General features: G+C 42.2%; 1 protein-coding gene across 2 annotated transcripts in view; it reads left to right on the forward strand.

Moving 5' to 3' along the window:
* The window catches only part of gtf2h2 (general transcription factor IIH, polypeptide 2), a 37262-nt gene extending 23040 nt beyond the window's left edge, over positions 1 to 14222 (forward strand). For both annotated transcript variants that reach the window (XM_084313853.1, XM_084313854.1), the window contains 5 exons: positions 2867 to 2930; positions 5395 to 5498; positions 9742 to 9844; positions 10412 to 10451; positions 13304 to 14222. In XM_084313853.1, coding sequence (XP_084169979.1) covers positions 2867 to 2930; positions 5395 to 5498; positions 9742 to 9844; positions 10412 to 10451; positions 13304 to 13414 — 422 coding nt within the window. In that variant the 3' untranslated portion in view covers positions 13415 to 14222. The remainder of the gene's footprint in view (positions 1 to 2866; positions 2931 to 5394; positions 5499 to 9741; positions 9845 to 10411; positions 10452 to 13303) is intronic.
* The last annotated feature ends 7200 nt before the right edge of the window (positions 14223 to 21422 follow it).

Consider the following 21422-nt stretch of genomic DNA (forward strand, 5'->3'; position numbering starts at 1 on the left):
ATTTGCATAAATTAGGAACAGTAGCGGTCCTAGTATGCTTTCTTGTGGAACACCACAGTTCACTGTGGGGGGGGGGGGGGGGGGGGTAGGGTACCGTTTACCGCCACCATCTGTTCTCTCCCCTCCAGGTAGGATTGCATCCAGCTCACTGATTGACAAGCTAAAAGCTATTGGTTTTGATAGTCTATCAGAATGGAGTGATTGACAGTGTCGAAGGCCTTTTGTAGGTCCAGCATGACCATGCCGCAGTATTTGCCCGCGTCCACCTCTTGTTTGATGTGGTCGTTCAAATAGAGAAGGCATGTGTCAGTGGAGTGGGATATTCTGAAGCCAGAACATGCTCCTCCTGTCAGCCAAGTCTCTGTATAGTGGGTGGGAGGGGTTTTCCCTGATGGCCTGGAGCTTAGCAAGGCTCCTTTTCTCCGCCACCCTTGGTTGTAATTTCCTGGTTGTAAGTTATGAGACATGCCCAGCACAGCAATTACTCAAATGGATTGTACTAGTCTTAAACAAAGTTCCATGTATTGGGCCGAATATAAGAAGCATGAATATAAGGCAACGCCCCCTTTTCAGGGTATAACATGTAATATAGTATAAATGGACTGCATTTATATAGCACTTTTATTAAAAGTTCTTTACAACTTATGCCTCAAAGTCTTCACTCACACACCGACGGTGGAGGCAACCATGCAAGGTGTCAGCCTGCTCATTGGGAGCAGTTAGAATCGAACCAGGAATAATCAGAATACCAGACGAACGCTGTACCTCGCGAGTAGGGATGGGAATCGAAAACCGGTTCCCATTGGGAGCCGGTTCCTAATTGTCTGATTCCTGGAATTGCATGCCTCCGTGACTATCGATTCCTCTTATCGCTGCCAGGTTTTTCCAACAGTTGCGCATTTTAAAACAATAACTTTAGCGCCAGCATGCAGCCATAGAGCAGACTATTTGATTCCTTAACACATTGACCGCCAACAACGGCTTACGACGTGTTTGCTGGCCATGCGAATTCTGCCAAACCACGCTGTACGACGTTATTGAGATCATATTTAATTTTTTCGCCATGGCATTCATAATTCCGCCGCCCAGCCTCTGGTGATACAGTGGGACCATGCACAACAGTGCAACGCTTCAATACCGCCGCCTGGTGGATGATCGGGCAAGTTACAACCGGAAGTGGATCTGGTGATCTCGGTGCATCTGGGAAATCCGTCCGGCAGTCACGTATCGTTGCGGGACTACAGACACATCCGTGTATATGGATCGCTGCCATAACTCAATAATCGATATGATTTGGGCGTTTATTTGCGCCATACAAACCGGAAATGGATCTAGTAGATCAACGTCAAATAAGTGACAAATTTCCTCCAGTCTCATCGGCGAACGGTAAGAGGACAGTAACGTTACTTTCAGCTTGATTGTTTATTCTTTTCACTGCAAACCGCTCAGATCAATATATCACCCATACTACATAAAGCATTTACTGACGATCACGGAAGTATAAACGACCCCCCCCCCCCCCCTTTCATCCCTCATGATGAATCATAACGTATACGATCATGTACAGTTGCATTTTTTAATATAGCGTTAGCGTGTATCGGCAATAAACGGCAGTTGATAATCTATATATGCGTTTATGCCTATAACTCAAGTTCTTTTGAATTACTGCAGAAAACGATAAAAACATACTTATATTCTAGATTTGGAAGAATCTATGAATGAAAAAGTATAACGTTCCTACATCCTGAACGATAGATAATCGATGTTGAATGGGCCATAGTAATGTCAATTTAGCAATACAATTTAAAAAGTTATAGCCCTGCAAAGAAGGTGAACATCTCCATAGACTTATAGCGCTGGCAGTGAGCCTACATTGATGGATAGAAGCGTGGCAGGGAATGTGTTAAGGGCTCGAAATGGCCTGGTTTTTGGTCATATGCTCCCGTAATGCTCCCGCTGTTTGACTGTTTCTGTGCAGTGAAAACTACTCCAATGCTTTAGAACCTAGTCATTCATTTAATTCGGTGTAACCTAAAGTTAGCCCCGGAGCTAACGCTAGCTAACACACAGAGACAGAGACAGCTCAGGTAGAAAAAGGGTGGCGGCGCGGGGAGGGGAGCCGTGTGTGTGTGCGTGTGTGTGTGCGCGCGCGCTGGTCTTCTGAAAGACCAGAGACAGAGAAGTCAGAGCAATAACGACCTGTTGAATGCAACTACGGTTCAATAGATTCAATTAGTTTAAGATATTGAACTGTAGTTGCATTCAACAGGTCGTTATTCAATAGATTCAATTAGTTTAAGAATACAAACATTTAAATGATTTTTTAATTTTAAGTGTATAGTCAATTTTTTTTTTTTTTTTACAGTTTTTGTATTTTTCTGACATGGGGGCTCAACAATAAATGACAATCAGAAATGTCAAGTTGCATGTTGTTATTCTAACCAGCTTAGTTCTGTTGCATTTCCAATTTATTTATTTAAATTATAAATTTATCAGGGATCGACAAGGGAATCGATAAAGAATCGAATCGATAAGCAGAATCGATAATGGAATCGTATAGATCAAATCTTATCAATTCCCATCCCTGCTCCCGAGCCACCATCACCCCAAATGTAGGGTGTAATTGTGCTTTTGTTTGTATATTCGGCACAATAATAATAATATGGTATATCAGCGGCTACATCGGTTAACCCTGGTTAACCCTGGCGACCGTCGGTTGTGTGATAGTAAAGGGTTAACCTTCTGTAGTGTGGCAGTGAAAGGGTTAAGGGGATTTCAAACTCTGCGTCGGAGCCGAGAATCTCCAGTCTGATTGTTCTAGCCCTCGGTCAGAGAAATGACTGACCGGAACCTTCCGTCTCCCCAGGTTTCCCCCAGCACACCATCTCCTCTCTGGCCGACCAGGACGCCAAGCCCTCCTTCAGCATGGCGTACGTGAGACACCCTGACCTCCTCATACTCATCATACTGCACACACAACATGTTCATCATACTACACACATAAAGCATGTTCATCATACTACACACATAAAGCATGTTCATCATACTACACACATAAAGCATGTTCATCATACTACACACATAAAGCATGTTCATCATACTACACACATAAAACATGTTCATCATACTACACACACAAAACATGTTCATACTGCACACATAAAGCATGTTCATCATACTACACACATAAAGCATGTTCATCATACTGCACACATAAAGCATGTTCATCATACTACACACATAAAACATGTTCATACTACACACATAAAACATGTTCATCATACTACACACATAAAACATGTTCATCATACTACACACATAAAACATGTTCATCATACTGCACACATAAAACATGTTCATCATACTGCACACATAAAACATGTTCATCATACTACACACATAAAACATGTTCATCATACTACACACATAAAACATGTTCATCATACTACACACATAAAGCATGTTCATCATACTACACACATAAAACATGTTCATCATACTACACACATAAAACATGTTCATCATACTACACACATAAAACATGTTCATCATACTACACACATAAAGCATGTTCATCATACTGCACACATAAAACATGTTCATCATACTACACACATAAAGCATGTTCATCATACTACACACATAAAACATGTTCATCATACTGCACACATAAAACATGTTCATCATACTGCACACATAAAGCATGTTCATCATACTGCACACATAAAACATGTTCATCATACTGCACACATAAAACATGTTCATCATACTACACACACAAAGCATGTTCATCATACTGCACACATAAAACATGTTCATCATACTACACACACAAAGCATGTTCATCATACTGCACACATAAAGCATGTTCATCATACTACACACACAAAGCATGTTCATCATACTACACATAAAGCATGTTCATCATACTGCACACATAAAGCATGTTCATCATACTACACACATAAAGCATGTTCATCATACTGCACACATAAAGCATGTTCATCATACTACACACATAAAGCATGTTCATCATACTACACACATAAAGCATGTTCATCATACTACACACATAAAGCATGTTCATCATACTACACACATAAAGCATGTTCATCATACTACACACATAAAGCATGTTCATCATACTACACACATAACGCATGTTCATCATACTACACACATAAAGCATGTTCATCATACTACACACATAACGCATGTTCATCATACTACACACATAAAGCATGTTCATCATACTACACACATAAAACATGTTCATCATACTACACACATAAAGCATGTTCATCATACTACACACATAAAGCATGTTCATCATACTACACACATAACGCATGTTCATCATACTACACACATAAAGCATGTTCATCATACTACACACATAAAGCATGTTCATCATACTACACACATAAAGCATGTTCATCATACTACACACATAAAGCATGTTCATCATACTACACACATAAAGCATGTTCATCATACTACACACATAAAGCATGTTCATCATACTACACACATAAAGCATGTTCATCATACTACATACACGTTGGAGCTTATTGCTCAGTAAATGGAATGCATACTTCATACAACATATTAGGAGGACCTGCACATGAGGAAGTGGCTGTTTGTAATACCAGAAGAAGACCACTGTTCCCGTGCAGTCAGGAGACTGTACTGTCACTCAGGAGACTATACTGTCACTCAGGAGACTGTACTGTCACTCAGGAGACTATACTGTCACTCAGGAGACTATACTGTCACTCAGGAGACTGTACTGTCACTCAGGAGACTGTACTGTCACTCAGGAGACTGTACTGTCACTCAGGAGACTGTACTGTCACTCAGGAGACTGTACTGTCACTCAGGAGACTATACTGTCACTCAGGAGACTATACTGTCACTCAGGAGACTATACTGTCACTCAGGAGACTGTACTGTCACTCAGGAGACTATACTGTCACTCAGGAGACTGTACTGTCACTCAGGAGACTGTACTGTCACTCAGGAGACTATACTGTCACTCAGGAGACTGTACTGTCACTCAGGAGACTGTACTGTCACTCAGGAGACTGTACTGTCACTCAGGAGACTATATATAATTTATAAAAAAAAATTATGTTTGCTTAGGAAGTTTTCACTGAACTGGAAATTACACAGGCAACGACCTGCCGCGAGAAATGTGGGTTGACTTGAAACTATGTGTAGCAACTGCTTCACACTTCAAATTGTTGGTGCTTTTAGTATTCATACAAATCTATTTCACATATTAACAGAAGACGTCGTGTAGTATGTAGCATGGAGAATTCAGAAGCAGCTATTGTCTTGTACCAGAGTGCGTACATATATATGTTAATAAGTATTTTGTTTGTGTTCTCCCAGTCACCTGGACAACAGCAGTGAAGCAGCTCTGTCTCTGGGAGGCTACTTCTGTCCCCAGTGCCAGGCCAAGTACACGGAGCTGCCTGTGGAGTGTAAAGTATGCAGTAAGTACACAGTGTGGAGTGTAAAGTATGCAGTAAGTACACAGAGTGTGGAGTGTAAAGTATGCAGTAAGTACACAGAGTGTGGAGTGTAAAGTATGCAGTAAGTACACAGAGCTACATGTGGAGTGTAAAGTATGCAGTAAGTACACAGAGTGTGGAGTGTAAAGTATGCAGTAAGTACACAGAGTGTGGAGTGTAAAGTATGCAGTAAGTACACAGAGCTACATGTGGAGTGTAAAGTATGCAGTAAGTACACAGTGTGGAGTGTAAAGTATGCAGTAAGTACACAGAGTGTGGAGTGTAAAGTATGCAGTAAGTACACAGAGCTACATGTGGAGTGTAAAGTATGCAGTAAGTACACAGTGTGGAGTGTAAAGTATGCAGTAAGTACACAGTGTAGAGTGTAAAGTATGCAGTAAGTACACAGTGTGGAGTGTAAAGTATGCAGTAAGTACACAGAGTGTGGAGTGTAAAGTATGCAGTAAGTACTCAGTGTGGAGTGTAAAGTATGCAGTAAGTACACAGAGTGGAGTGTAAAGTATGCAGTAAGTACACAGAGTGTGGAGTGTAAAGTATGCAGTAAGTACTCAGTGTAGAGTGTAAAGTATGCAGTAAGTACACAGTGTGGAGTGTAAAGTATGCAGTAAGTACACAGAGTGTGGAGTGTAAAGTATGCAGTAAGTACACAGAGTGTGGAGAGTAAAGTATGCAGTAAGTACACAGTGTGTGGAGTGTAAAGTATGCAGTAAGTACACAGTGTGGAGTGTAAAGTATGCAGTAAGTACACAGAGCTACATGTGGAGTGTAAAGTATGCAGTAAGTACACAGAGTGTAAAGTATGCAGTAAGTACACAGTGTGGAGTGTAAAGTATGCAGTAAGTACACAGAGTGTAAAGTATGCAGTAAGTACACAGTGTGTGGAGTGTAAAGTATGCAGTAAGTACACAGTGTGGAGTGTAAAGTATGCAGTAAGTACACAGAGTGTAAAGTATGCAGTAAGTACACAGTGTGTGGAGTGTAAAGTATGCAGTAAGTACAGTGTGGAGTGTAAAGTATGCAGTAAGTACACAGAGCTACATGTGGAGTGTAAAGTATGCAGTAAGTACACAGAGTGTAAAGTATGCAGTAAGTACACTGTGGAGTGTAAAGTATGCAGTAAGTACACAGAGTGTAAAGTATGCAGTAAGTACACAGTGTGTGGAGTGTAAAGTATGCAGTAAGTACACAGTGTGGAGTGTAAAGTATGCAGTAAGTACACAGAGTGTAAAGTATGCAGTAAGTACACAGACTGAGATTCAAAATAGCGGTTATGGGTTCTGCAATCAGACCTGCAGCAACTTTGAAGAAGAACGGCTCTATCTTGTCTGGGCCTGAAGATTTCTTTACATCTAGGCTCATTAAAGCTTTGTGAACCTGAGAGGTCAAGATGGGGGCAAAGGTGAACAGTTGATCAGGGTCAAGTGGCGGAGGACCTGGCTCTCCTTCTGCAGCGATCATCCCTGAGTTGCTAGAATCAAAGATTGAGCCAGCAGAAATAAAATGATTATTAAAGCTGTCTGCAATATCCATTTTGCCCTTGATTTCACTCTGATTTACCCTTAACACTTTAAGGACCGTCCACGTATATATACGTGTTTCGGCGCCATGCGTTGTGGACCAGAGCCACGTATATAGCCGTGGCAAGTTGTTATTGTTTTATTCCATATTTATAACGCTATTAACGTCCACGATCGAGATGCATGACCTACCCACATATTTGATTTTCGAAACATGCAATACCGGCCAGATCCGCTTAGGGGCGCCATCGCTCCACTGCAGTATCATTGAGGGCGATTGTAAAAGATAATTCTTTTACAGTCTGTGGGCGGATCATATGAGCCTCGATTCCAAACGAAGACCCTCCATCTTTGATCCTGTTACCGAACTCATATTTCAGCCTGGAATAATGGGATTTATGATTAGCCAATGGACATATCGATCTACCAGAATCCGATGACTAATGAAGAAATGCTGCCGGCGATCACATGGCCTGATGGTAGGATACTATTCCCCCAAATTACAGCTGGATTGGACATTGTTTTAAAACCTAACGTGATCGATCACTGACATTGGCTACTTGAACGCACACTATATTGCTAATCAATAATACTAATCGGCGTTCCCCGCCGCTCCCATTTCATCCATAGATGCTCTGTAATAGTCCGGATGCTACGCAGTTTGTTTTATTTCATTCGTATATATACAGCAGAAATGGCGTTTGATATAACGGCGCCAACGTTTAGCCTATTATCTAGCTTCCTGGAAAAAAGACGAGACGAAAAGCGCGATAAACCTTATATTCACGACGCTATAAAATGACAACCAACCGATGGATTTTTATTTTCTTTAAGCCATTATGAAGGCACGGTTTATGCACTCAAGTGACAATGAGAATGGACAGATAGCAATACTATAAATTATATATATAGCTCTTAGAAAGTACATCGGTTTGTAAACAAACCTCTGTCCTCTGAGGCATAAATCGCCGCAAGACTGTGGTCGCCAAAGTGTTAAGAGATCAGGTAGGCTGTTTGGAGTGATGGAACCTGAGGAGGATTTAACAAGTTTCCAAAACTTTGCAGGGTTATTCAGATTGTCATGCATTGCATTAAGATAGTAGGCACATTTAGAGTTTTTAATCAGCTTAGTGCATTTGTTTCTTAGTGTCCTATACAGATCTAATCCAATCGAATGGAATATTCGATTTCTTTGCTTTAGCCCAGGCAGTGTCTCTCTGTCGAATGAGAGAGGACATAGAATCATTAAACCAGGGGTTGTCTTTACCGCTTATCCTAGATGTCCTAAAAGGAGCATGCTTGTCACATATAGCCAAGAAGGTGGATTTAAAATAATTCCATGCTAACTCAACATCGGTCATAAGTGAAACAATGTGTAAATCACTATTAAAAACATCATGTAGAAACGCTTGCTCATCAAAATGTTTGAATCGCCTCTTGTGAATGAAACGTGGCTTTCCTTTAGGGACCTTACAGGTTCTCACACAAGCAATTGCGCAGTGGTCGCTTATATCATTACAAAACGTGCCTACTGCGGAGAAACGGTGAGGTGCGTTTGTAAGAATAACATCAATCAAAGTGGACTTCTCTAAATCTTTTTGGTTTAACCGAGTTGGCGAGTTAACTAGTTGCACCAAGCAGAGAGAGTCACAAGTGTCCTTGAAAGAGTTTTGTAAATCCGTTTGCCAGTCCCAGTTTAGGTCTCCGAGTAAAACCATCTCGGATTTAGTCCAGTTATGGAGAAGATTGGAGAGTATGTTCGTGGCTTCGCTTGTGGCGGCGGGCGGGCGGTAGCATCCGACCACTATAATGTCTGAACCATTTGGGAGCGATAGTTTAATTACAGAGAGTTCAAAGCATTTCGTTTTGTTAGGGATTCGATGCAGGCGCAGTCTAAATGGTTTTTAACATAAATCGCAACCCCGCCCCCTTTTCCCACGTGGTCTGTTCTAAAGACATTGTAATCTTTTATATTTATCATATCATTTATAAAAGCAGCACAATGAACACAAATCTGTCAGTGCTGAGTCCGACCTCATCTTAAATAACAAACAGCATTGCTTGTTGTAGTTAACAAAGAGAGGTAGAGTTAATGAGGCATATGACGTTTGTTGCATTGGAGGCGCAAGGTTTTTGCAGGTGGGAGGGGGGATACAAAATTTGAATTTTTCTTTTTTTCTTTTTTTTCAAATTTAATTTTCCCATTCAAATCCCATCGAACGAAGCTTGGAAGACGGCCCTACTGGGGAGTGTAAAGTATGTCTCCTGTTCGCATATAGTTTTTTACCAACCGGTTTCCAGTTCTGCGATCTGATTGACCACTGACGTTTCTGGTCATGTGACATGTGCGCCCAATCGCGTGACGCCTGGTCCTGCGCCTATTTCCGCCTCTAACAGCCTGCAAACGACCTAACGCCTAGTTTATCACTGGTTAAGCTTAGGCGACTCTTTCGCAGTTGGTTAAGGTTAGAGTTTGGAATCAGGGCTGGTGTTCTATCGCCATGCTCTAAGACAAACTCTAACCTTAACCAACTTCGAAAGAGGGCCTAAGCTTAACCGGTGATAGAACTAGGCGCCACACGATTGGCGCAGACCAGAAACGTCAGTGGCCAATCAAATCGCAGAACGCGAACGCGGAACTGGAAACCGGCTGGTAAAAAACGATCAGTCTCCTGTTGTGTCTCCAGGTCTGACCCTGGTCTCGGCCCCACACCTCGCCCGCTCCTTCCACCACCTGTTTCCCCTCGAGCCCTTTCTGGAGAGTCCGCTGGAGCTGCTCCAAGGAGAGAGGTACACACTACACTACACTACACACACACTACACTACACACTACACTACACTACACTACACTACACTACACACACACTACACACTACACTACACTACACACACACACACACACACACACACACACACACACACACACACTAAGGCTGAGCCCGACCGTTCGAACGTTCGTTCGTTATGCTGGCATTCGGATTTTAATGAATGGGTTCGAACATTCGCAAAAAATAAATATTTCACCGATAGACTATGCAATGCCGCACCCCGTAAAATCTATAATAATAAAATTAATCCATAAAAAAAAACGAATGTTCGAACGTCCGTTCGAAAAACCCTGGCGAACGTTCGAACCCTAAAAACAGGGTTCGGGGACAGCCTTAACGCACACACACACACACACACCACACACACACACACCACACACACACACACACACACACACAACACACAACACACACACGCACACACACACACACACACACACACACACACACACACACACACACACACACACACACACACAGTGTTCAGCTCCAGTGTTGTGACGTCAGCCTGTGGCTCCTCTGTTCCAGGTTCTGTGCAGCTTGTCAAGGGGAGCTGAGAGACCGGAGTGTGAGTAGAGCTGCTTCTGTACCGGGGGCGGGGCTGCTTCTGTAGGGGCGGGGCTTCTTCTGTAGGGGTGGGGCTTCTTCTGTAGGGGCGGGGCTGCTTCTGTAGGGGCGGGGCTGCTTCTGTAGGGGCGGGGCTTCTTCTGTAGGGGCGGGGCTGCTTCTGTAGGGGCGGGGCTGCTTCTGTAGGGGCGGAGCTTCTGGAACGGTGGCGGGGCTTCTTCTGTACCCTGGCGGGGCTTCTTCTGTAGGGGCGGAGCTTCTTCTGTACCGGGGGGCGGAGCTTCTTCTGTACTGGGGCGGAGCTTCTTCTGTACCGGGGGCGGAGCTTCTTCTGTAACGGGGCGGAGCTTCTTCTGTAACGGGAGCAGGCGCGCGTCTATATTAATCCCAGCCGAAGAGTGCAAGAGCGCTTCCGCATGTTGCCCTGATTGACCCCGGTAGGTAACGCCCTCCAAATGGGCATTTTCTTTTCCCCCGCTCAGACGCCGAAATGGAATACATGTATATTATCGCAACGCGGACCAGATTCACTCGCAACGCCATAACGTTATTTCGCTGTACATTGTAACGTTACATATTATCCAAACGAGGACCACATAACGCCATAACGTTATTTCCCTGTACATTGTAACGTTACATATTATCCAAACGAGGACCACATAACACCATAACGTTATTTCACTGTACATTGTAACGTTACATATTATCCAAACGAGGACCACATAACGCCATAACGTCATTTCGCTGTACATTGTAACGTTACATATTATCCAAACGAGGAGCACATAACACCATAACGTTATTTCACTATACATTGTAACGTTACATATTCTCCACACGAGGAGCACATAACACCATAACGTTATTTCACTGTACATTGTAACGTTACATATTATCCAAACGAGGACCACATAACACCATAACGTTATTTCACTGTACATTGTAACGTTACATATTCTCCACACGAGGAGCACATAACACCATCGCTGCTTCAGCATAATTGTTTGTGTTATTTCCCCGGGTGAGGAGACCGCGCGCCCCGGTAACTGAGTGCCCAGCGCCCCGGTAACTGAGTGCCCAGCACTCTCTGGTGAGGAGACCGCGCGCCCCGGTAACTGAGTGCCCAGCGCCCCGGTAACTGAGTGCCCAGCACTCTCTGGTGAGGAGACCGCGCGCCCCGGTAACTGAGTGCCCAGCACTCTCTGGTGAGGAGACCGCGCGCCCCGGTAACTGAGTGCCCAGCACTCTCTGGTGAGGAGACCGCGCGCCCCGGTAACTGAGTGCCCAGCGCTCTCTGGTGAGGAGACCGCGCGCCCCGGTAACTGAGTGCCCAGCGCTCTCTGGTGAGGAGACCGCGCGCCCCGGTGACTGAGTGCCCAGCGCTCTCTGGTGAGGAGACCGCGCGCCCCGGTAACTGAGTGCCCAGCGCTCTCTGGTGAGGAGACCGCGCGCCCCGGTAACTGAGTGCCCAGCACTCTCTGGTGAGGAGACCGCGCGCGCCCCGGTAACTGAGTGCCCAGCGCTCTCTGGTGAGGAGACCGCGCGCCCCGGTAACTGAGTGCCCAGCGCTCTCTGGTGAGGAGACCGCGCGCCCCGGTAACTGAGTGCCCAGCGCTCTCTGGTGAGGAGACCGCGCGCCCCGGTAACTGAGTGCCCAGCGCTCTCTGGTGAGGAGACCGCGCGCCCCGGTAACTGAGTGCTCAGCGCTCTCTGGTGAGGAGACCGCGCGCCCCGGTAACTGAGTGCCCAGCGCTCTCTGGTGAGGAGACCGCGCGCCCCGGTAACTGAGTGCCCAGCGCTCTCTGGTGAGGAGACCACGCGCCCCGGTAACTGAGTGCCCAGCGCTCTCTGGTGAGGAGACCGCGCGCCCCGGTAACTGAGTGCCCAGCGCTCTCTGGTGAGGAGACCGCGCGCCCCGGTAACTGAGTGCCCAGCACTCTCTGCGACAATGACCGCAAGAAGAGGTAGACACATATATGAAGTATGCAAACGCCGCCTGCTGCGTCCATTGCCTATATATATATACCGTATTAGCGCTTTAATATGGCGTGTTCTGTGATTAATGTGATTGACCAGCGTTGCGACCAGCGTTGCTAATATGAACCAAAGGCTTTAATGCGGCGCGTTCTGGCATCTGTGATTAACCGTGTTGAATGGGGGTCTGAACCAAGCGAGGACCTCATGCGCGGCGAGCACCTGGGCGAAGGAAAAGGAAATGCGCATTGCTTACCGGCGAATGGGGAAGAATGCGGAAGCGCTCTTGCACTCTTCGGCTGGGATTAATATAGACGCAACAGGGGCGGAGCTTCTTCTGTAACAGGGGCGGAGCTTCTTCTGTAACTGGGCAGGGCTTCTGTAACAGGCGGGGTTTCTTCTGTAACGGGGGCGGAGCTTCTTCTGTAACGGGGAGCTTCTGCCACGTACAGTCTCATATCTTAACCCTTTCACTACCACACTACCAGAGGGTTAACCCTTTCACTGTGACAATACAGAAGGTCGACCCTTTCACTGCCACACGACAAAGGCTTACCCCTTTACCACACTACAGGAGGTTAACCCTTTCACTAACCGTCTGTAGTGTGGTAGTGAAATGGTTAAGCATGACTCTCTCTCTCTCCTCTCCCCTCTCCCCTCTCCCCTCTCTCTCTCTCTCTCTCTCTCTCTCTCTCTCTCTCTGTAGGTGTTTGCGTGTGTGTGTTGTTTTTATGAAGATGCCGTGAGATTTTTGTGTCTCTATTGACTGTTTTTAGTTGACATGTTTTAATAAAAGAACATCAAAAGTCAAAAAAGTCTCTCTCTCTCTCTCTCTCTCTCTCTCTCTCTCTCTCTCTCTCTCTCTCTCTCTCTCTGTAGGTGTTTGCGTGTCCAGCCTGCAGCGGTGTGTTCTGTGTGGAGTGCGACCTCTTCATCCACGACACGCTGCACTGCTGTCCCGCCTGCATCCACAGCCGCAGCGGCGCTTGAGGAGCGACGAACCAAACAGCACCGCGACCAAGAGCCCGATCCCAAAGACACTGGAGTCGCGGGCCCATGCGGCAGTGCTGAACAATGGCTCCTGAGCCTCCTTGAAGTTCTGCTATTTCATGAGATTGGTTTTCCTGGGGGAGGAGGCAGCTAGCTGGCCTACCGTGAGGCTGGCGGTCTGGATATAATGTATAGCGACGGAACTGGAGAACTGTCCTGAGGATCCTGTGTGTGATCAGAGAGAACTGAATGGGAGCCTGGAGGACACAATGTCTTTTGGAAAATGATCAATATTTGACAATTTTTTTTTTTTTTGAAAATAGCTCTTTATTTGATTATCATAAAAAAGTGTTTTCTATACAGAGATATCGACATCGGTAAATATCGGTATCGGCCAGAACAGCAATATTAATATCGGTTATCGGTATCGGCCACAATTTTCACATCGGTGCATCACTAGACTGTATGTATATACTGAATCATGTATATATACTGAATCATGTATATATACTGAATCATGTATATATACTGAATCATGTATATATACTGAATCATGTATATATACTGAATCCTGTCTATACTGAATCATGTATATATACTGAATCATGTATATATACTGAATCCTGTCTAAACTGAATCATGTATATATACTGAATCATGTATATATACTGAATCCTGTCTATACTGAATCATGTATATATACTGAATCCTGTCTATACTGAATCATGTATATATACTGAATCATGTATATATACTGAATCCTGTCTATACTGAATCATGTATATATACTGAATCCTGTCTATACTGAATCCTGTCTATACTGAATCATGTATATATACTGAATCATGTATATATACTGAATCCTGTCTATACTGAATCATGTATATATACTGAATCCTGTCTATACTGAATCCTGTCTATACTGAATCATGTATATATACTGAATCATGTATATATACTGAATCATGTCTATACTGAATCATGTATATACTGAATCATGTATATACTGAATCATGTCTATACTGAATCATGTCTATACTGAATCATGTATATACTGAATCATGTATATATACTGAATCATGTCTATACTGAATCATGTATATACTGAATCATGTCTATACTGAATCATGTATATACTGAATCATGTATATACTGAATCATGTCTATACTGAATCATGTCTATACTGAATCATGTATATATACTGAATCATGTCTATAGTGAATCATGTATATACTGAATCATGTCTATACTGAATCATGTCTATAGTGAATCATGTATATACTGAATCATGTCTATACTGAATCATGTCTATACTGAATCATGTATATACTGAATCATGTATATATACTGAATCATGTATATACTGAATCATCTATATATACTGAATCATGTCTATACTGAATCATGTCTATACTGAATACTGAATCATGTCTATATACTGAATCATGTCTATATACTGAATCATGTCTACTGAATCATGTATATACTGCATCATGTATATATACTGAATCATATACTGAATCATGTATATATACTGAATCATACTGAATCATGTATATATACTGAATCATATACTGAATCATGTATATATACTGAATCATATACTGAATCATGTGTCTATAGTGAATCATGTCTATAGTGAATCATGTCTATAGTGAATCATGTATATATACTGAATCATGTCTATACTGAATCATGTATATATACTGAATCATGTCTATACTGAATCATGTATATACTGAATCATGTCTATACTGAATCATGTATATACTGAATCATGTATATACTGAATCATGTCTATACTGAATCATGTATATACTGAATCATGAATATACTGAATCATGTCTATACTGAATCATGTATATATACTGAATCATGTCTATAGTGAATCATGTATATACTGAATCATGTCTATACTGAATCATGTCTATACTGAATCATGTCTATAGTGAATCATGTATATACTGAATCATGTCTATACTGAATCATGTCTATACTGAATCATGTATATACTGAATCATGTATATATACTGAATCATGTATATACTGAATCATCTATATATACTGAATCATGTCTATACTGAATCATGTCTATACTGAATACTGAATCATGTCTATATACTGAATCATGTCTATATACTGAATCATGTCTACTGAATCATGTATATACTGCATCATGTATATATACTGAATCATATACTGAATCATGTATATATACTGAATCATACTGAATCATGTATATATACTGAATCATATACTGAATCATGTATATATACTGAATCATATACTGAATCATGTGTCTATAGTGAATCATGTCTATAGTGAATCATGTCTATAGTGAATCATGTATATATACTGAATCATGTCTATAGTGAATCATGTATATATACTGAATCATGTATATACTGAATCATCTCTATACTGAATCATGTCTATAGTGAATCATCTATACTGAATCATGTCTATACTGAATCATGTCTATAGTGAATCATGTCTATAGTGAATCATGTATATATACTGAATCATGTATATATACTGAATCATGTATATACTGAATCATGTCTACTGAATCATGTATATATACTGAATCATGTCTATACTGAATCATGTCTATAGTGAATCATGTATATACTGAATCATGAATATACTGAATCATGTATATACTGAATCATGTATATATACTGAATCATGTACAGTATATACTTTTTTTTTTAAACTTTATTGCCAACACCAATACAATGACAGTACAGTACAGTAAAAATGACAATACAGACGAGAGAAAAAAAAGGGGGGGGAATAAATTAAATAAAGTTAATTTACAAATAACTAACCTTGATTGGGTCCCTCCTCCAAAACATTCCTGCCTACTCAAATATACCTACACATTTCCCTCTGTATATATACATACCCATAATACACACTTGTACATTTCCCTCCATCCTGTCTCAAAGCAGTGTGTCCCTAAGCCTACCCAAGATAGCTAGTAATTGACCTCCTTCTCCTCTCAAAGAGAGGCATCTTCAGCTGTAGCTGGGCTGTCATGTGTTCCATCATATGTACATGTTTAACTTTCTGTTTCCATTGAGCAGTTGTAGGGGGCTCAGGTTTCATCCAGTTAATAGTAATCATTTTTTTTTGCAATCAATAAGATGTGTAATATATAGTACTGATCCGTGTCCAACACTCGTTCACTCTGTATTTCTAACAGAAACAACATTGGGTCCATGGGGATGTCCGTTTCCAATATTTTCTCTATTTCTTCTTTTATATCCTTCCAAAACGTCTGTATTTTTGGGCAGTCCCAGAATATGTGTGTACGATCCCCAACCATACCACATTCCCTCCAGCATTTGTTGGTAGAGTCCTTTTTGAAGACTCATGCTGTCAATGGAGTTCTGAAGAATCTCATTTTGACCTTCCAATCAAATTCTTTCCATAACTGGCTTCCGATCCCCCTGTGACAGTTAGAACACATGGCAATATTTGACCAGTTTTAAGGTAACCTTGTTTTCTACCCAAGTCTGTGCCTCTCCTTGTACATAAATTCTGGTTAAATGTGTGGCAGTTACAAAAAAAAAAAAAAAAAGTATTTTGTGTGAACACATTTTAGTACATTTATTAAAGACTCATAAAGAATACATGTACATAAGTAATTCAACTAAAAGTACATTTAAAAAATCATTAGAAAAAGATACTCTAGTCTCAACTTTATTGTGTATGAAAGTATAACCACAGACTTTTCATTAGATCCAAACCAACTGTCATGACTTGTTTTGTTGATGTCTTTCATACGAGACTCCTATCGTAACAACAACGCTCCTCTCCACCTCCCAGTAACAACACATAATAATAATAATTGTTAGACTAGAAGCTCAGCTGTACGTGAATCTCTCTGGATGATGAGATGAAAAGTTGTCATGTTGTCAAACAAGGACCTCCAACCCTTTCACTGCCACTCTACCAAAGGGTTAACCCTTTCACTGTGACAATACAGAAGGTCACTGCCACACGACAGGGTTAACCCTTTCACAGCCAGCCACACTACATGTTAACCCTTTCACTGCCACTACAGAAGGTTAACCTTTCACTACCACACTACAGCCGGTTCACTGGTGTGGTAGTGAAAGGTTAACCTTCTGTAGTGTGGTAGTGAAAGGTTAACCTTCTGTAGTGTGGTAGTGAAAGGTTAATCGTCTGTAGTGTGGTAGTGAAAGGTTAACCTTCTGTAGTGTGGTAGTGAAAGGTTAACCTTCTGTAGTGTGGTAGTGAAAGGTTAACCTGCTGTAGTGTGGTAGTGAAAGGTTAATCGTCTGTAGTGGTAGTGAAAGGTTAACCTTCTGTAGTGTGGTAGTGAAAGGTTAACCTTCTGTAGTGTGGTAGTGAAAGGTTAATCGTCTGTAGTGTGGTAGTGAAAGGTTAACCTTCTGTAGTGTGGTAGTGAAAGGTTAACCTTCTGTAGTGTGGTAGTGAAAGGTTAACCTGCTGTAGTGTGGTAGTGAAAGGTTAATCGTCTGTAGTGGTAGTGAAAGGTTAACCTGCTGTAGTGTGGTAGTGAAAGGTTAATCGTCTGTAGTGGTAGTGAAAGGTTAACCTTCTGTAGTGTGGTAGTGAAAGGTTAACCGTCTGTAGTGTGGTAGTGAAAGGTTAACCTTCTGTAGTGTGGTAGTGAAAGGTTAATCGTCTGTAGTGTGGTAGTGAAAGGTTAACCTTCTGTAGTGTGGTAGTGAACGGTTAACCTTCTGTAGTGTGGTAGTGAAAGGTTAACCTGTAGTGTGGTAGTGAAAGGTTAACCTTCTGTAGTGTGGTAGTGAAAGGTTAACCTTCTGTAGTGTGGTAGTGAAAGGTTAACCGTCTGTAGTGTGGTAGTGAAAGGTTAACCTTCTGTAGTGTGGTAGTGAAAGGTTAACCTTCTGTAGTGTGGTAGTGAAAGGTTAACCTGCTGTAGTGTGGTAGTGAAAGGTTAACCTGTAGTGTGGTAGTGAAAGGTTAACCTTCTGTAGTGTGGTAGTGAAAGGTTAACCTGCTGTAGTGTGGTAGTGAAAGGTTAACCTTCTGTAGTGTGGTAGTGAAAGGTTAACCGTCTGTAGTGTGGTAGTGAAAGGTTAACCTTCTGTAGTGTGGTAGTGAAAGGTTAACCTTCTGTAGTGAAAGGTTAACCTGCTGTAGTGTGGTAGTGAAAGGTTAATCTTCTGTAGTGTGGTAGTGAAAGGTTAACCTGTAGTGTGGTAGTGAAAGGTTAACCTTCTGTAGTGTGGTAGTGAAAGGTTAACCTTCTGTAGTGTGGTAGTGAAAGGGTTAACCGTCTGTAGTGGTAGTGAAAGTGTTAACCTTCTGTAGTGTGGTAGTGAAAGGTTAACCGTCTGTAGTGTGGTAGTGAAAGGTTAACCGTCTGTAGTGTGGTAGTGAAAGGTTAACCTGTAGTGTGGTAGTGAAAGGTTAACCTTCTGTAGTGTGGTTGTGAAGGGTTAACCTGTAGTGTGGTAGTGAAAGGTTAACCTTCTGTAGTGTGGTAGTGAAAGGTTAACCGTCTGTAGTGTGGTAGTGAAAGGTTAACCTGTAGTGTGGTTGTGGTAGTGAAAAGGCTAAGAAAAAGAGCCCCTCTTGGTTGCACTTTGTTTATATTTTTTGTTTTGGTCTGATGGGGGTTGGAGTTGAGGTAAAGGTGAGGTTACTGTCTGCTGGCCTCACCTCAGACCAAGAGCGGTCTGGAGACGTTCACAGTATGATAAGTTACTCATCTCCAAAGCACAACCAAGCATTACGATATATTACTATATATTATCACGATACTAGAGTCACAATATTGTAATAAAGACGTTTTTAATACAGAGCAAAATTTAATACAAAATTCTCGACCAAACAAAACGCATAGCGACACTGAACTTGTGGTGCTTGAGCGTCCATTTAAATCCTTGTTGCACGTTCCATACAAGCTGCTCTTACCAGACAAGCTCCTGGTAGCCCCGCAAAAAAACAACAAATTTAATACAAAAACATTTGATATATTTCATATTATTTAAGCTCCTGACAGTGTGGCTGCCCCCCGAAATGTATTACCTGTGCAAATTAAATGTAATACATTTTAAGGTCTTAAACACTTTTTAATACATCGCAGATACCATATAGTATCACAATATTGCAATTTGTTACCTTCTTTCAACTGCAATGTTCCCAACTGAAAACGTTATTGATATCTGCAATAACAATATATAGAGGTTAAAAAAACATTTATTTGTATATAGATATTTGCCTATATTCGGCTGTATTGATACAATGTCGGCACGCAAAATATCGCTGAATCGATTCCCCCCACCCATAATACTACTACTTCATTTTGTACTTTAGTTATTGTATATTTTGTATACTGTTTGGGCTTTTTTTTTTTTTTAACTTCAAGTTCAAGTTTCCTTTATTGCCACGCAACCAGGTTGGTGGTATTCTTGTTCGGTACAGGCCAGGGTGGATACATAATACAGTACAACATGACACAATAAATACAGCACAGCACAACATAAACACACAGAAGAATCTAGTCCATCGGTCAGGAGCTTGGTTAGTGTGGGGGCGGAAGGGAGTTCAGGGTCCGAATGGCGGTGGGGAAGAAGCTGTCTTTGAAGCGGGTGGTTTTGGAAAGGATGGACTTAAAGCGCCTACCTGAGGGCAGGGGCTGAAACAGGGGGTGTGCTGGGTGTGAGGGGTCCTTAGCTATTTTTCTGGCGCGGGTGGTTGTGCGGGAGGTGAAGATGGAGTCCAGGGAGGGAAGGTCACATCCTGTGATTTTGGAGGCCTTGTTTATGATGCGCTGAAGTTTTTGTATGGATAGTTTTTGTGCGGAACCGTACCAGACTGTTATTGAAGAGGTGAGTATGCTTTGGATGATGGCGGTGTAGAATTGGACCAGCAGGTGGCGTTTGACCCTGTACTTCCTCAGTCGTATGAAGCACGTTCTCAGGGGGCTCATACAGAACCTTACCATACAAAAACGTATGATAGGAACAAACATGGACGTGGTTTCTGTATGTACATACACAAAGACACCAAATTCATCAACAGAACTGACCTGAATCATGAATCAATTGAAACTGTATGGGTGGAAATCCTATCGAAAGGGCTCAATCTACAGACCGCCAGATCATAGTGACTTTTATGATACACTTGACGGGTGTTTAGCTGGAGTTGAGGATGTAGACAAAATTATTATGGGAGACTGGAACACGGATATGCAACGAAAAGATGCACCTGTCTTCAAGTCATTCAGTAGGCTTTGTGATCTGCATGGCCTCAGCCAGCTAATCACCCAACCCACACGTGTATGTGAATCAACTCAGACTACCATTGACCTCATTCTGACCCCCGACAAGTCCAAGATCTCCAATAAAGGGGTTATAGCGGGTTAAGTGATCATTATATGATATTCTGTACCCGCAAAAAGCTAAAACAAAAGGCTGGCTGTCACAAAACAGTCACATCTAGAGACCTCAAAACCTACTCTAGCGAGGCCTTTAACCTTGAACTGGAGAGTCTGGACTGGTCAGATTAACTCAATGGTACACTGGTTGAAGAAACCTGGCTTGGCTTCAAAACCAAATTCTCAACAATACTAAACAACATGGCCCCCCTAAGAACCACCAGGGTAAAAAATCGCGCTGAGCCGTGGATGCACTCCAAAATACTGGCCGCTATGAAAACCAGAGACAAAAAATGCTCTGAGTTTCGTAAAAGTCAGTCAAAGCTTACCAAAAGCACGAGCAGTGAACTCCAAGCCCACTTGACTGAACTCAAACTGGAAAGACACAGACTAAGAAACGACGTAAACTCCATGATCAAAACTGCAAAAGAGACTGAGGAAAACAAAAACAAGCCACGTGAACTTTGGAAATTACTCAATAATCAACTAGGATGCAGTAAAAAACTTAAAACCAGATTCTCAAACATAAACATAAAGACGGACAACACGCTCATCACAGACAAGTGTAGCCAATTACTTAAACATTTTCTTCACAAACA

The sequence above is a fragment of the Notolepis coatsorum genome (assembly GCF_963971535.1).
Source record: "Notolepis coatsorum genome assembly, chromosome: 1".
Classification (NCBI taxonomy): Eukaryota; Metazoa; Chordata; class Actinopteri; order Aulopiformes; family Paralepididae; genus Notolepis; species Notolepis coatsorum.